This window comes from Glandiceps talaboti, chromosome 14 (genome assembly GCF_964340395.1).
Source record: "Glandiceps talaboti chromosome 14, keGlaTala1.1, whole genome shotgun sequence".
NCBI lineage: Eukaryota > Metazoa > Hemichordata > Enteropneusta > Spengelidae > Glandiceps > Glandiceps talaboti.
In genome coordinates, this window is record NC_135562.1 from 15,699,717 (window position 1) to 15,716,295 (window position 16,579).

Sequence of the window (16,579 nt, forward strand, 5' to 3'; positions counted from 1 at the left end):
GGTGAACAACTTTTTGTGCTATTTGAGGGGCTTTTGGCTAGACGTGGTTTAGTTAGAAACCATATTGGCATCCAGACTATTACTTTGAAGGAGATCATTGAAGAACAATAAAAATAAAACTCAAGGTGTGGATATGGGATCAGTGTGGCATTCTACATAGACATTCTCCAACAATTCTTGTAGACATGTTATGTAACCATTTTTTCTTCACGAAAGGCATGTTCCCACAGGAATCAATGGGGTAGGGGTTTCTAACATTGTCTTTTGAAAGTAAATTACATGTATGTCAAAACTAAAATTATTGTATTTACTAAGAGATGAAATTCTTAAGAAAATTGAAAAGTGGTTATTGGTGGTCATAAACTCGACGTTGTTCGCTTTTTATGAATATCTAGGCGTGATTATGTCAAGCAGTGGTCTATGGTATTTAGCGCTTGCAGCTCAAGCGAGTAAAGCAATGATTGCGGTCATGAGTCAACTTGCAAAACTTGGGGACCTCCTAGTCAAAACTAAATTTAAAAGTTTTTGACTGTAAACTATTACCGATATTAAATTATACAGTGGAGATTTTGGGTTTTAATAGGTCTACTGAAACTGAACGTGTTCAAAGTAAATTTCAGTGTTATATTTTGAGTCGTATATAAACATATATGTAGTCTTTGAGTATGGGAGCTACAAAAATGCTTGACAAGTGTTCATTACGGGAAGTAGGCTGAAATGTTTTGAGATTGCTGAACGAGAGCTGCAAAACTTTAACCTCAGACCACTTCTCCTCAGCCCTGGTTCAAGTTCTTAGGTCATAGTGGTGTAAACTACATCTCAGACCACAATGTAGTGACCTGAGACTACATGTACATGTAGGCCCTACCTACTGGTATATTATGTAACTGCACTTGACGCCAGTGTGATTTCTAACTAAACTGTGTTATTGAAAGAACCGATGTGACGTCATCTGTTTTCTTTGTACCTGACACAATCCTAGCTGCTGTATTTTGGGCATGTTCAAGAGGGACAATGTTTTTAGCTGGCAGCCCATACAGAAGGGCCATTCAGTAGTCAGGTATCGATGATATAAGTGCATGACCAAGGTTCTGACAAACTCCGTTTGTAAGATACTGGCGTATGCGACCATAGACAGTGGAGGGGCCCCCTCCACTGTCAATGATGCGACCTATTGTTCGGGGGTGAAAAAGAACTGATCTACATGTCAACGAGATGTGCTTCTTGAGGTTATAACGGTCATCAATTGTTACACAAATGGTACATGCTGAATCCACTAACTGCACAGAAGACGATCCCATGTTGATGTGGTTCATGAGACGAGGAAGCCTGTTGAACTGAGACGTGATAAGGAGGACCTCGGTTTTGCCATCATTAAACTAGCTTATTTTGGGTCGTTTAATATCATGTGCAACAGTTTCCATAGACAGTGGAGGGGCCCCCTCCACTGTCAATGATGCGACCTATTGTTCGGGGGTGAAAAAGAACTGATCTACATGTCAACGAGATGTGCTTCTTGAGGTTATAACGGTCATCAATTGTTACACAAATGGTACATGCTGAATCCACTAACTGCACAGAAGACGATCCCATGTTGATGTGGTTCATGAGACGAGGAAGCCTGTTGAACTGAGACGTGATAAGGAGGACCTCGGTTTTGCCATCATTAAACTAGCTTATTTTGGGTCGTTTAATATCATGTGCAACAGTTTCCATCTTAGTTACTGTAGTTGACGTATGTGATTGGGGAAATATATTGGTAAATCTGGTTGTCGTCTGCATGTTGTTGCATATTGAGATTTTGATGTCGGATTAGCTTTCCAAGTGGTGATGTGTATAGACAGCATACGCGTGTAAGAGTGGACCAAGCACAGGGTTTTGTGACACTCCACACTGCAAATGTTTGGTTTCTGATATGCCTTGTACAGAAATGGACTGTTGTATATTTTTGAGGTATAAAGACTCTAGTCGAATGCCTGTAATACCGAGCTCGGAATAAACTTGAAATTATGCTGGAGTCAGAATTTACGGGGGGGGGGGGGCATGAACAAAATTGAGGTTCAAAGGGAGGGGGGCATGACAATTGTGATGGTCTGAAAGGGCCCCCGAATATTCTGCTCATGATTTGAACCAAAATTAAACCTCAGGAGCAGTTGTTTACCAAGTAAATTTACATTTGTATAAGTGTATGCCTCTCTCTCTCTCTCTCTCTCTCTCTCTCTCTCTCTCTCTCTCTCTCTCTCTCTCTCTCTCTCTCTCTCTCTCTCTCGTCGCCGTATGTCTCCTTCTCTCTTGCTCTATCTCTCTGTGTGGAGACTTTGTTGAACATTCAAACCACAGGAGCAATCGTTTACCTTGTACTTTGCAAAATTGTTCACTTCATTTACCTACCACACATTTAATTATTAGGCAGCCAATGGCCAAACGAATGTGTGTGTCTGCCAAAATATCTATGTATTAGTTAAAGCGTAGGTAATACAGTTGTAAAATAATTTAATGAGAGTACAATTTGGGTATTGAAGACAATTTTCAAGTACTTTATGGCTTCCAATAATGTGTATGGTTTGAAATATTATGCCGCTAAATGGCCTCCTACATGTCCTTATTTTTCAAACAATTGCCTACTGTGGGAGGGGGACACACCCTCCCCACTAGTTATCGAAGGGGGGTGCCGTTTCTGTCAAGACATAGGATTCAAAAAGAAAACTCTGCTGGTTAAGTTTTTCCAAGTACAGGTTACAGCCCAATGAGCCCACATCCATTTGTAAAGAAATCTCTATGTCTGATATGTATGGACACTGAAGTTGATTTCCACTGTTAGCTTACAGTGTGTCATATAGTGTACCATACTGTACTTCTCTGACGTGTATGGGGAGGGGGTAATGTATAATTGCATATTAAAATATGTGCAGCCGGGGGGGGGGGGGTATGGACGTCGCCATCTTTCAAGCGCTAAATTACCTGTTAATCGAGATTTGTTTCAAAACATTAGCATGGTTGATAATATATGTGAAAGGGGTAAACTAAGAATGGTTTCTGGGATCGCCTAAGTCAACACGACATATATTGTGGATGGTCTGAGATATTCGATTACGATTCACATCGTCCGATTTCCAATCGTCCCAATATCCATATTAACATTCTTTATCGTTTCAAAATCACAAAAATGCATATGTCGTGGTGGGGTGAGTACCGACTCTAGTTTGGTCTCCGCTCTCTCTCTCTCTCTCTCTCTCTCTCTCTCTCTCTCTCTCTCTCTCTCTCTCTCTCTCTCTCTCTCTCTCTCTCTCTCTCTCTCTCTCTCTCCCGTCTCCCCCTCTCTCTCGTCTCCGTATCGAAACTTATTCAGTCATAAAATCATCAGGTTTCTGACAATTTCCAATAGCTGTTACAAGAAAGACTGCAGTACAAGAATATTTGGTTAGCTACATGTATTACATCTGATGCCTTATACGTGACACGCACGATAATTGTCCAGTTTGCATCAGAGGGTGTGCCTCGCCTTCTGTACATGTGCCGTACGTCTGGCTTGTCTGTCAGTGTCACATTTTGCTTCCCCTCTTCAGTTTTCTCAGATGTTTTAAGAATTTAAACATAGTCAGTGTCTGATCGACAAAAATTCTTTCCACTGAAGTTTAGAAAACATTTAGTGCAACTCTACGTAAACGTCATGTTGATGCATCATACATCATCATGAGACGTCACATTGACCTCACACTTCGCTTCGCGCTTCCTTCAACGTCCGGTCGTTATGAAACTAGTTCGAAGGCTTTCGCTAGCGATAGCGTGGCCAGTCTTGTTTTACTGCGTAATCGTCTAATGTTTTCCAAATAATTATGAATTAATTTATCTTTTTGTTTACACTTTGGGTATTTTACTTGCTATTAGAACTCCCGGGCAACTCATATTTAATTTTCCAACCTTAGAATTTGTTCAATGATCGTCAGGTTTGAGTACTTTCCTAAGCCGGTCCCACAACTGTTATACTTATAAGTTATAGCTGGGCGTTGTGACCGGTAACCGGCTATTATCTACATCACTGCCTACTAGGTACGTCAAAAACACACCGTTCGCACATGTGAGCCTGATTTTAGGCAAAATATCGGGCTATTAGAGTGCATACAGGCCCTTTTGTTCGCTTGTATTGTTTGCATTTGGTATTTGGCATTTCGCACGTTGTTTATTTGCACCATTCACAGCGTCTTATCATGCTTTGTGTAACTGGGCCAACGGTTTTTACTAGACAAATTTGAAACAAATTTTGCGTCAGTTTGATGGTAAACCTGCTATATTGACTACCAAACTTAGTTAACCCCAGTTATTTTTACTCATGTTGCATCACCATATATTTAGAAAGAGTATATATGAAATATGAGAGCCATGTGAAACTTCTTCAGTGCAAAATGGGATGAAGATATGAGGGCAAAGTCAGTGCTCCTTATAGTCTCGCTGCCAGACTCGAGACTATCGTCCCTAATCTGTTTACCGAGCGGCGCAGCCGCGAGAAGAGCGGGACCAGTCCCCCTCTATTCTCGCGGCTGCGCCGCTCGGTAAACAGATTAGGGACGATAGTCTCGAGTCTGGCAGCGAGACTATGCTCCTTACAGCAGTTTGTTTTTCCCGCATATGCATACATTACCCATAATCCTTTTAAGTATTCTGCAGATATCTGTGCAATGTGCACTCATGACTCATGAAAATCTGGAATGCACTGATCGAAGCCAATTGTACAGTTATACTATAAAAACAGGAGTTATGAGTATAATTGAAATAAAACAAGAGAATAAGAGATGAGGGCCCTCAGAATCGTCACGTAGAGTGATATAACAGTTACATGGATGCCGGGCATGTACCCATAGGTACGGGCCCGGGGGGGGGGGGGTTCTGCATGCCGAACGTCATTAAGTATTTCCTTTACTTTGGTGCTCATGATCGTAATTTGGATGATGCCCAAGATATTTGAGGCGTGAATACCTGTTGTTCTTCTAAAGGCTTGTTTATTACTGTGAAGATCACACCCTAACACTTAATTGTTCTATAAACGACACATGGACAAGAATACTATTCCCATAGAGGTTAGTCTAGTTAATTCCTGATGGACCGTATTTCGTTCAGCGTTACGTTGTACATAACACGGTCAGTCAGAAACTATAGACGACATGGACGACATGGATGCCATATAATATTCCCAATAGTCACTCAATTTTACTTAGCTAGAAATAATGTCCACAGACTCAAATCTGTCAGCACGTCTCTACTGTGAGTTTGTTGACGCTATTGGCCGGTCAGGTTTGTTAAGAAGCTCCATACACTAGCAATATTTGTGGCCCAATTTTAAACTATTATTGGAAACGATTGTCATGTCATCTAAATCTGTATTACTATGCATCAAACGCGTAGAAATGTGAAACACGTTTAGTGGTGGCGGTATGTAGTGCATAATGAAAAGGCGTACTACGAACATTTATTTCAAAATGAGCCCTGTGATATTACAATCTACGTACGTCCTAACCATGTAGTTCATATCATAAGCCTGCTTATATACATACATATGTATCGAATACACTAGCTACACGTATAGCGTTTATGTACGTATTGATTGCAAGCACGGTAGATTTGAATATTCATTTGTTTACTGCCCGGTTATGGGGGTGAACTCATGAATATATTCTGAACTAAATGCAAATGTATTCAAATCACTTCCGACTCGCAATCTGAACTATTTTTCAGATCGAGTATAATCCGATTAGACAGGCGCTAATGGGAAAGTACAGAAACGTCCACCTCATCAGCATAAAAGTACAGAATTGAACTCAATCTGAACTATAGTACGGAAAGTGTCGTAAACTGTACTATTTTTTCTACTAGTGTTATCAATTTGCTTTGACGAACTTCTTGTCCACAATACACAGTTTCAGGAATGTGAGCACAGCCAGCAGGTATATCGTGTCGAACGTATATTTATGCAGGCAAATAACCTTTGGACTATGGTATGTGTATGTGTGTGGAAATCAGTGGCGTTGTCTGTATATGTAAGGTTGAATTCTAGAGTACATTACGGAAGTAGGGTTTTCATATGCAGGAAAGAAATATGTTAATGTTTGGGTAACAAATCTGTGTTAAATGGAACAGGACAACAAACGGAGAACGAATGGTATCATCTAGGATAATGTAGGTAGTATTCAATATGTAGCGATCGCGAGTCCAACAAACTACACACTGACACACACACACACACACACACACACACACACACACACACAGAGACAGACACAGGTATGAAATTATTTATAGACAGAATCTTAGTGTAAAGGTCAAATTTAACAAAATACAAACGTGATGGAATATTTCATTCTCAATGTAAAAACCGGAATGTAGTAGTCCTGTGACGTCGAGTCTTTGAGAGAAAACATCCAATCATTGGATGATACGTCATTAAAAGACTGGAACAGAGAGCCTATAGTTGCACTCAATATTATTTAGTGATAAAATACTCTATCTATTGAAAACATCCTCTATCAATTAAATATTTTGTTTGCCGTCCTTGAATTTCCCCCAAACCTACCAGGCAGACAGCGAAAAGAAACAAACAAACAAACACAGAAAAAAACACGATGCTAGCAATGTAAAATTCATGTTTCTGTTCGACGTTCACTGTTTGGACCTAAATGAACTACACCAGTGGTGAAATATAAATGTCAAAATCCTTATTGTTTCCATAAATTGCTGGCTTAAGCGACTTCTTAGAAAAGTGTGTAGTTATTTGGAAGATAGTTATGCGGTCTTTCTATTTACAATAGAATAAAATACGACCTCCGCGGAAATTTTGAGCAAAACGATTTTTTATTCTAAATCTACAGACAAATCTGTCAGCATGCGGACGGCAAACAAAGAATTTAATTGATTGAGCCTAAACGAGAATGTATTATCTTAAATTACAGCCTGTGATAGACTAGCATCATACTACCAAATCAGGGTGACTATAGAGTTTCGATTAGGCAGTACGATGTTTCCATGTCTCAAACAAAATTATTTGTAACAATCACAAAAAAAAACAAAACACAGACACACATAGCGCCAAAAGCGTACAAAAATGATACATTTTATCTCACTGTGAACACAAATCAACATATCGCTGGCGGGTAAACAATAAAAAACTGCATTTATATTTGTGTTCACAGTGAGAATTGCTACAATGTATCATTTCATGTGCGCGCGCACTATCAGTGTTTGCATTTTGTTGTGTGAGATATAAAAAACACAGTGTCGCCTAAATTGAAGCTCTACAGTCTCTCTGGTTTGGCAGTAAAACACAACAAACGATGCGAGTTGTATTGAAGGACTTTAATTATCTAGTATTTTTGCAAATAGTGATATATCTCAAATTTAAAGAACATTTTGCGATAATTAAAACAATCGTAAGTATAAGTATAATCGTAAAATCGATTGAAAAAGTGTCACAAAGCTTGACATTCTGTTGTGATCCGTGTGTAGCAGTAGAAACAAATCCTAAACATGAAAACAATAAAATGTAGGTTAGGCGCTCTGAAAAATAAAATTCTAATCAAATCATAAAGATTTGTAATTTCATTTCACGATTGTGCTTATGTAAATCATAAATGCTATAATGTTCATCAACTCATATTTTGTAAGAGGTGATTTTGAAAAAAACCACATTACATATTAATATCTAGTATTATCTATTATATATATATCAACATAAATTATGTATTTGAGAACGATTTTGTAGACATTAAAATCTGTCGAAACTGCTAGCGGTATTATCATCAATGCTTAACTTGAATTTTCTGTTAAAATATGAAAATTTACGCTTGTGATTTGGTTATCTGTTTTACAATATCTACATAATATATCGTAAGCTTGGAAATTGGAAACCCAGGTTTCAGTTTTGATTCTGGAATCTCTACTGCTGTTAGGGTACGATAAATCGCGTCATTCACCGTAACACACTCTCACGATCAAGCCTATGGTGTTTTCCCGCTCTTTTGAAAGAACGATTTTCTGTTGACACATACAGAATGCGCGCACGACGTTACATGCCACAATACTCCAGAAATCGTTCTCGGTATTGCGCAATATATATCTTTGCTGCTACTAGATGATGACGACAAATCTGTACCGTCATGATATAATCCTAGAAGGGTTTGAACTTCTGCTGTTATCTGTGAAACGTCATATTTGGCCGTGTACACATGTTTAGTTTGTCAAAGACCAACACAGATCATTACTTGCTACACTAAAGTGAAACTGCAGTTAATGCGACCAATTAGCTCTGCGCATGCTTGGTATAGCTGTAAGCAAAACGAATCCCGAGTAATATCGTGTGGTATACCGCATATACCAATAATGCACATAGGTTTACCCGAAAACTGTTGTACCGTACACAATAGACTCCATGAATCATGGCAATTGGATGTAGCAGCGAAATGCTGGGGAAGTCAGCAGAGCGCCAGGAGGCTAGGCGTGTGTGACTTAGTATTCGAATCTTTCTGACTGATATAAAGCGGCATACTTCATACTCTCGCCCAGTTTCACCGAAACCGAAACATCTTCTAACTGCTTCAAGGGTTGGTGGACCTGTTGTGTCAACAGTATAGGTAATACACATTACCATATTTGTATAAAGTTGACAACGCCCTTGTCTTCACGTTTCAAAACGGCAATGTAATGCTGTGATCTGTTTCCTGAATGAAGTACGATGTCTAAACATTCCCTCCTTATTTCAAATTCAGCATTTGCACGTTCCTAAGTAGAAAGTAGAAAAAATAAAAATCAGTTGAAAATATATCAAAACAGATTCTCAGTCTGTCTGTCTGTCTGTCTGTCTGTCTGTCTGTCTGTCTGTCTGTCTGTCTGTCTGTCTGTCTGTCTGTCTGCCTGTCTGTCTGCCCGTTTGCGTGTATGTATGTATGTATGTATGTATGTATGTATGTATGTATGTATGTATGTATGTATGTATGTATGTCTGTCTGTCTGTCTGTCTGTCTGTCTATCTGTCTGTCTGTGTGTGTGTGTGTATGTATGTATGTATGTATGTATGTATGTATGTATGTATGTATGTATGTATGTATGTATGAGACTTTGTGTGTTATTATTACCTCTTCTGACAGTTTGTCTAATGCCTGAGAACACTTTCTAAGGAAATCGAAGTCAACTTCTATATCGGATGACGTCATATCTTCCAATTCATTTACCAGTGTATCGACATCTTCACACGTCACAAATAGACCACAGTTTTTAATTCTTCTAAGCATCTGAAATGAACAGTACATCATAAATATCATTATATAGTCTATAGATTTTAATGTGGTTCTGCTTATCAAGCATTTATGCTATAAGTCTAATAACGTTGGGTTTTATATAGCACTTTCCCACTCTGTGCTCAAAACGCTTTACAATTATTACCCCTGGCGCAGATAGATAACGACACAGCGGCCCTTTATACTTCAGCTCCCTTGGGAGAATACAATCCATTGCAGTCTTTATAAGCACTTAGGATTAAAACATTCACATTGCAGTCTCTAGCCTACCAGGTCCCGAATTATACAGCTGGGTTGATTGAGGCACAGTCGTGGTTCAAAATCTTGCCCAAGGACTTTAGCCATTCAGAAACAAACGGCAGCGATGGGGCTCAAACCTCCAACTGCAGATTCCAAGCTGGACATTCTAACCATTTGCCATCATGACTCCACATTTGATAGAGGGGAATCGGTAAATAAACACTCTCTAATGAACATCGATTAACATTTTTCTGCCTACCAATTTGTTTGACTGACGAGCTAGCGATAAACAGCGCCCTCCCTTGATACTAAGTCATTCTTAATGCATTTACTGTCTGTCAATATAGACAACTTGTTACCGGACGGAGTATAGCACAGTTATAATATTTGCATAATTATGTACCTTCATTTCCTCAAATATGCAATCTTTTATTTTCTTCGAGCACGGTGACTGTATTCTCATAGAACTTTGGCTAGTTCTGAGAGGAAAAGAGAAAAAGAGAAACGTGATTAAATTTAATTCTACAGTGCTTGTGATTCATTTTTGTCTTCCTTTAAGTAAGTTTGGTGATTACCCCTTTCGATCAATTAAATGAAGTTGAAGATGAAAAGCAATAATCGTAGACGTGAAAGTAAAATAATTAAAATTGTTGTTCATTATCAAAAATTAAACCGAATGACGCATTGACAACCATCAAGTTGTTGCCTACAATACATACAGTGATATTTCGTTCAAAATAAGTTTTTTTCTAACAAATGGAGACGTGATCACATACCTGCGCTTTCCTCGCAAAGGTGTACGCCTGGTCGACTGATAATGTACATCATAGCCACGGAAACAGAGTTTATCCGGCCCGTCACCAGTTATTGTTTTATCTTGATACCACAGGTCTTCAGTCAAATTTGAAGTGTTTGTACTTTGAATTTCTTCTTTAGCAAACGGCATGTCTGATATTATTTTGTGAAAATAGACATATTAAAACAAAAAGTTGAAACATTTAAATTGTGAAACAATATCTAATCGATCGAGCGCCAGTCTTTTTATTGCATGGATCCCCTCTGTCTGTCTGTCTGTCTGTCTGTCTGTCTGTCTGTCTGCGTGCGTGGGTGCGTATGTGCGTATGTATGTATGTATGTATGTATGTATGTATGTATGTATGTATGTATGTATAGGCCTGTCTTTCGATTTGTCTGCCTTTATAGACCTCTTTAGACTTGAGGTTGTATTCTCCATATCCCCTTTCTCCCTGTTACTCTTGATCTCTCCATATTGTCCAAGTCTACATAAAATAATTCGACCATTCCATGCCTCCCACTGAAGAACCACACTTTGTGACTTGTGTTAGAAAGAATAAATGTTTGTATATGTAAAACATACCTTTGCTGATGTCAGACGACGCATCCTCCTCTTTGTCCTGAAATTTAGCTAGAATCGTCTGCAAATGGTCTTCATTTATCGACAAGTTTACGGATATATCCTTGCCCGCTGTCAACGACTTGATTTCGCTATTTTCCTCCATAAACCGCTCAAGTAGCTCCTTCATTATTCCGCTATCAACGACATCTTTTATATAACAGACAGCTTCCCTGCTCTCCACCTCGAACACAAATTCGATGCAACCTGGCCGCTGTCCCAAATAACTGGCACCTGGACATTTGTCTTCCAGATATTTCTTTAGTTTCGGTATTTCCTTGCACTTATTAGTCACTATGTACTCTTCAACTTGTTGTAAACATTCTTCAGCTTCGTTTGAAAGCTCCATATTAACAATAACCACCGTTGCGTTGCATCTTCTGAGCGTCCCTAATGAAATAGCATATATTTAGCATGTTTCGACTCTACGATTATAATCTATACGTCACATCGCAACGACCTTATCAGCTATCTCCTCCCAGCGTTGGTTGATAAGGCAACAGTGTTGGCTGATAAGATACGAGTAGCATCTTTCAGACCAATTCGAGTAAAATCCGATGTAGTGTACACGTCGCGATTACTTTTTGGCTGTTATACGTTTACTGTCGTTTGTTTTGTGATGTAACGAGCGCTCACAAAAGAACAAATGACAGCAAACATAATAGCCAAAAAGAAATCGCGATGTGCACACTACATCGGATTTTTAATCAGATTGCTTATAGACTAAACACATTCTTTTTAATTATTCGAATTAGTTTGGTCAAAATTATCAGTGAATAACTATGCAATGTCATTAATTTTTACTCCTAGTATGATACCATTTTCTTGTCTGCAATAAACGAATCACAGAAAAGGGATTTAAGCTTTCATTGCCTCTTCCGGTTGGGCAAGCCCGAGGCGTGTAGCACTTGAGTATTTCCTAGATACTGCGTTGTGGGTCTCTGATACCCATATAAATGTATGTAGTTGCTGGTATTTTTATTCTGGTATGATTACTATTTTGTATATTGAAACAATTCTCCACTGCAATGTTTATCAATGTGTAACCGTGATGTATAGGACGCCCTCACCGTCTCTTTATTGTATGCCTTTGTTTTGATATCTTGAAAGCGTTAACATCTTCATGTTTACCTTGATCATTACTTGCTGACTCATCTGTATGGTTCATATTCATGACGTTGTCTATTCCGATTTGAAGGTTATTGATTTCAGTGTTATTGATACTGGAATAAAATATACTCGAAGACACAACAGGGCTAGGGCCACCAGTGGGTTTTTCGGATGACATCAGCAAACTTGTTGGTGGATTGTCATTCGTGGTGCAATGGTGGCCAGTTTCCACTATGACGTCATCATATGTTCGCTCAGCAACCAATGGAAACGCATCTGAAATCAAAAGAAGCATTCATTTCACTTGATGTTTTACGATTCCAAGCAATGTTTATTAAATTACAAACAAGCACAAGTGAGAACAAGAGTACGGGCAACAACATGGGCAACAAGAACAAGAACAAGAACAAGAACAAGAACAAGAACAAGAACAAGAACAAGCTTAAGAACAAGGACGACGACGATGACGACGACAACAACAACAACAACAACAACAACAACAACAACAACAACAACATTAACAACAACAGCAACAACAATGTATAGAGTTTATGAGTTCATCGTGCATTAATTGGCTAATGCTTGAGCCTTCATTCAAAGTTGTCTAGAAGTTTAAAAAGGCGACATTTCCACCATGACAGTAATGAACACAATCAAATGAAAGTACTATTCAAATGCACTAAACCTCTAGATCTCGTATGATGATGTTGTTGTCCGTTCCAAAAAAAAACACGCTCAAATTATCTCCGGTACATAGTATTGGACGAATCGGATCAACTATAAGTTGATCTTCTGAGAGTATGAAATAAATATGTAATATGAATATGTCTACATTAAAATTGTTGTTCTGGTATGGAAAGTCAATGTTAAACTCACCACAATGTTAAACTCACCACTTAAATGCATGAAGTCTTTCTTTGCCCTTTCAATTTGAGCAGACAATCTTTGGAAACCCTCAAGCCTCCATTTATCGTTGGAGCTTCGAATTTGGTTAACGTTTTCCTTATTTGCTGTTTCCCCAGAGAGGGCGGAGATTTCCCGCTTCAATCTGTCAAACTGTTGGAGTATTTGCCAGTAGTCACCAGTGGGGGCGCTAATATCACTAACGTCAACGGTCATATTATCTGACAAACAAAACAGTGCTTGCAGCGAATGAGAAAAACGCGTCGCACTGTCTCTCAGGTTGTTGGCTGCTGGAGAACGTGATGGTTCTATTGAGATATTTAAAAAAAGACATAAATTTTATATACATTCAATTTTCGTAAAAAGGTGTGTGTGTGGTGGTCGAACTTTGATGAGCCAGCTACTTGGGTTTCATCTCTGAACCCTTGTCTCACCTTGCTCTGGCCTGGACCTCAGGGCTTATTAGTTAAAATAAAGTCTATGTTCCAGTTATACAACATACATCGTCTCGTATGCAGTTTATCTTATACTACACACATATTTGCTGATCCAAAGTTATGATAGATGGCTGCCATAGGTTAAACATTTCCGAAAAAGATGTTAATTATAAAACACAGTTTTCCTGAAACTTTCGGCAAAACTGGAGATTTACAGACTTACAACAGACAACTTTTTTATAACAAGGTTACGGAGTTTGGGTTAGGGATAAGATGCTTGGGGCTTTTAAAGCGTGTCGAATATCGAATACTAGAAAAAGGGATAACTTGCCGTGGGTAGACTTCTAGCTTCTATAAAAATTTTGCAATGTCACGATAGTAATCGCTCGCATGGGAAGGTGAGGGGGTGGGGGATGGGGGGTGGGGGTGTTGGTGTAAAGGGACACTTCTTAGTTTATTCCGCAAATATAGAAAATTGTGATATGGAAACTAAGCCTAATCAACTGTCGACAACACAGTGACCACACAAATAAAAAAAAATGATAATGAAATATTTGGCGTTAATGAGTAATGTATCACTACGATTGCTGTGACCACGCTGCATGTAAGACATTGAATGAGTAACTAATCAGTATGACTAGAATGTTGATCATTGAACACTGGGGGCGCACTTCTATCCAAAATTTCACTACATGTAAGTCGTAAGAATAATCTGAGGTCTGTTTTTATGATGTAAATTGTGTGGTACATCAACTAGAGTTATAATATATAAACTTAAATGTTAATTTACATAATGTGTTCATTACATTTTAGACTCACCTTGTTTCATATTTGGACAACTGTTTGAACGATCACGCAATATGCTATTAAGAACACTGTCTTGTGATGAACAGCTCTGAAAAAGATACATTCAAAACACGTATTTATAAAGCTCATCATCATCATCACCATCATCATCATCATCATCGTCATCATCATCATCGTCGTCGTCGTCGTCGTCGTCATCATCATCATCATCATCATCATCATCATCATCATCATCATCATCATCATCATCATCATCATCACAAAGAAAGGATAGTAAACTTTAACTTGAATGACATCTCCAGACATACGATATTAGTGTATTGTCTTGACATCCATGTGAGCCATATTCATTTAACTAACTAGGTGTTTGGTGACATGTATAAGCAATGTCATTTATGAACAACAACAACAACAACAACAACAACAACAACAACAACAACAACAACAACAATGCACTTAAGGTACACAACGTGTCAAAGAGCATACCTTTTCAAGTTCGTCAGGGCTGACAGCTGGTGGATATATCTCGAAGAATTTCCTCACGGGATCGCTGCAAAAAATGAAATCGGTGAGTTATCATCTACAGCCCAGTGCAGGTTACCATTCACTGTCTCTGTTTGATACAACCTAACAGAAACCAATAAAAACTGCACATGCTACACTTTAAGGTAGCAAGATCGCATTGAAAAAATCCTTGTAAATCTTTGAAAAATACAAATAATCCTTTGTGTATGATTTGATACGGCATGATAGTTGTTTTTACAATTTATGAAATATGTAATTATACACATTATGTAATTATGCAGATTATGTAATTATGTAGATTATGTACTTATACACGTTATGTAGTTATGCATAGCTGTGAATTGCACATGGTTTAAAATTTATGAAAAGAACTAAATATCGCAAAAACATAAAATAAAAAAAATAGTCGTTGATTACCTTTTAGCCAATCCTCTGTGTTGTACCAAATTATTTATGAATTCTTGTAATCCCATTTGTCGTTCATTCAAGAATTCTAGTTTACATGGATGTGTAAAGAAATTATGGTGAGCAATATTTCATGCATGAATGTTTTTATGCGAAGGACTACGTAGTACAATTGAATAATTAATGGTGATTTTTGCATGATGTAAAATAATGATTACAATGACCCCTTTTCTCTCATACTCGTTATTTCGTTGTTTTTGTGACTGCTTCATTTGACGCCATCACATTTGTCACTCCCTTTAATATTTAGTAGCGTTCAGCTTCTTTATCGATCACTCGCGTCTGTGTTTGTACGATCTAAATGTGTACGCATCTATGTCACTGTCTGTCTGTCTGTCTGTCTGTCTGTTTGTTTGTTTGTTTGTCTGTCTGTTAGTCTGTCTCTATCCGTCCTTCCGTCCACCAATCCACAAACCCGTCAGTCAGTCAGTCAGTCAGTCAGTCAGTCAGCCTGTCGGTCAGTCAGCAGTCTGTCTGTCTGTCTGTCTGTCTGTCTGTCTGTCTGTCTGTCTGTCTGTCTGTCTGTCTGTCTGTCTGTCTGTTTGTCCGACGTAAAAAAAGGATTGGCGTGAAAAAAATAGGTGGGGTCGGGTAACCAGAACCAAATTACAATGGTGAGTCTCATATTAATTTGAAAGGGAAAGGATGTCTGCTATAACAGATAGTGAAATAGCTATAGTACATGAATAGTTTTTGACTCGGTTATGTGACTGATTTTCAATTTATACAAATAAATGCATTCTTAATAAATTTCATGATACGTATAATTGGACAGTTAAAGAGCCTAAAAGTTTTTTTTTATTGATGGTTGATTAAAACGTTGTACAGTGCAAAGATAAACTCGTCATGTCCACTGAGTTGATTGTGTTCGTTGCGTATATTTTCCCGTTTGCATGTGTGTACTACGTGTGGATGGGATGAGTGTAGAGGTGATGCAATGTGACCGGATGTTCTGACGTCTAGGTTTTATTTTTAACGGGGGTTTAATTTCGCGACTTCTTCTTGTCCGCGTAATCCGCTAAATTAAATACCCGCCCTTAATTAGTGCGTTTACAGTAGTTGATTTTTCGGTTCCAAAATGCATTGCGTGAGACGACGTCGCTTATGTTGTCACATTTTGGATTGTTTTGCCTTTTTACATTAAGCGCATTTTTTGTGTGTGAAATGGTGAAATATGGTGACCTCTTTAATTGGGAGTGATTATACAAAGACTAATCAACAGTGATAGAGAAGAATTTTACTGGTAAACGGTTAAACCGGTTGTATGGTCAGGTGACAAACATCCACTGTGTAACGTGCACCCCTGCCCTGCGAATTCAGAATATAAGGCGTTGTATGGGGTAGACGCGCGGTGCATTGTGGAACCAGTAACTGGTCTACTGGCCCGTCTGTAACTT

General features: G+C 38.5%; 2 protein-coding genes and 1 long non-coding RNA gene across 3 annotated transcripts in view; all 3 read right to left on the reverse strand.

The window, feature by feature from the left end:
- Window positions 1-7,837: 7,837 nt before the first annotated feature.
- Window positions 7,838-12,951, reverse strand: LOC144445320 (uncharacterized). The gene is made up of 7 exons (XM_078134859.1): window positions 12,939-12,951; window positions 12,067-12,321; window positions 10,900-11,325; window positions 10,298-10,469; window positions 9,925-10,000; window positions 9,120-9,275; window positions 7,838-8,766 (listed from the first exon to the last, which is right to left on the reverse strand). Exons 1-7 carry the CDS (start codon window positions 12,949-12,951, stop codon window positions 8,629-8,631), a joined length of 1,236 nt encoding a protein of 411 aa, XP_077990985.1. The 3' UTR covers window positions 7,838-8,628.
- Window positions 12,952-13,130: 179 nt separating this feature from the next.
- On the reverse strand, window positions 13,131-14,735 carry LOC144445491 (uncharacterized). Its single transcript, XR_013481908.1, has 3 exons — window positions 14,679-14,735; window positions 14,205-14,280; window positions 13,131-13,256 (listed from the first exon to the last, which is right to left on the reverse strand). It is a non-coding gene; the product is annotated as an uncharacterized LOC144445491 (long non-coding RNA).
- A 395-nt stretch (window positions 14,736-15,130) lies between these two features.
- The window catches only part of LOC144445321 (sorting nexin-16-like), a 6,173-nt gene continuing 4,724 nt past the window's right edge, over window positions 15,131-16,579 (reverse strand). Inside the window, exon 5 of the mRNA XM_078134860.1 lies at window positions 15,131-15,210. Within this exon, the coding sequence (XP_077990986.1) occupies window positions 15,131-15,210 (80 nt within the window). The remainder of the gene's footprint in view (window positions 15,211-16,579) is intronic.

What these genes read in the sequence shown, in the direction of transcription:
- LOC144445320 (XM_078134859.1), bottom strand. An exon ending in GTCGTCTGACATCAGCAAAG is followed by an intron (nt 10,470 to 10,899) that starts GTATGTTTTACA and finishes AAATAATATCAG; the next exon opens with ACATGCCGTTTGCTAAAGAA. An exon ending in TAGACAAACTGTCAGAAGAG is followed by an intron (nt 8,767 to 9,119) that starts GTAATAATAACA and finishes CTTTCTACTTAG; the next exon opens with GAACGTGCAAATGCTGAATT.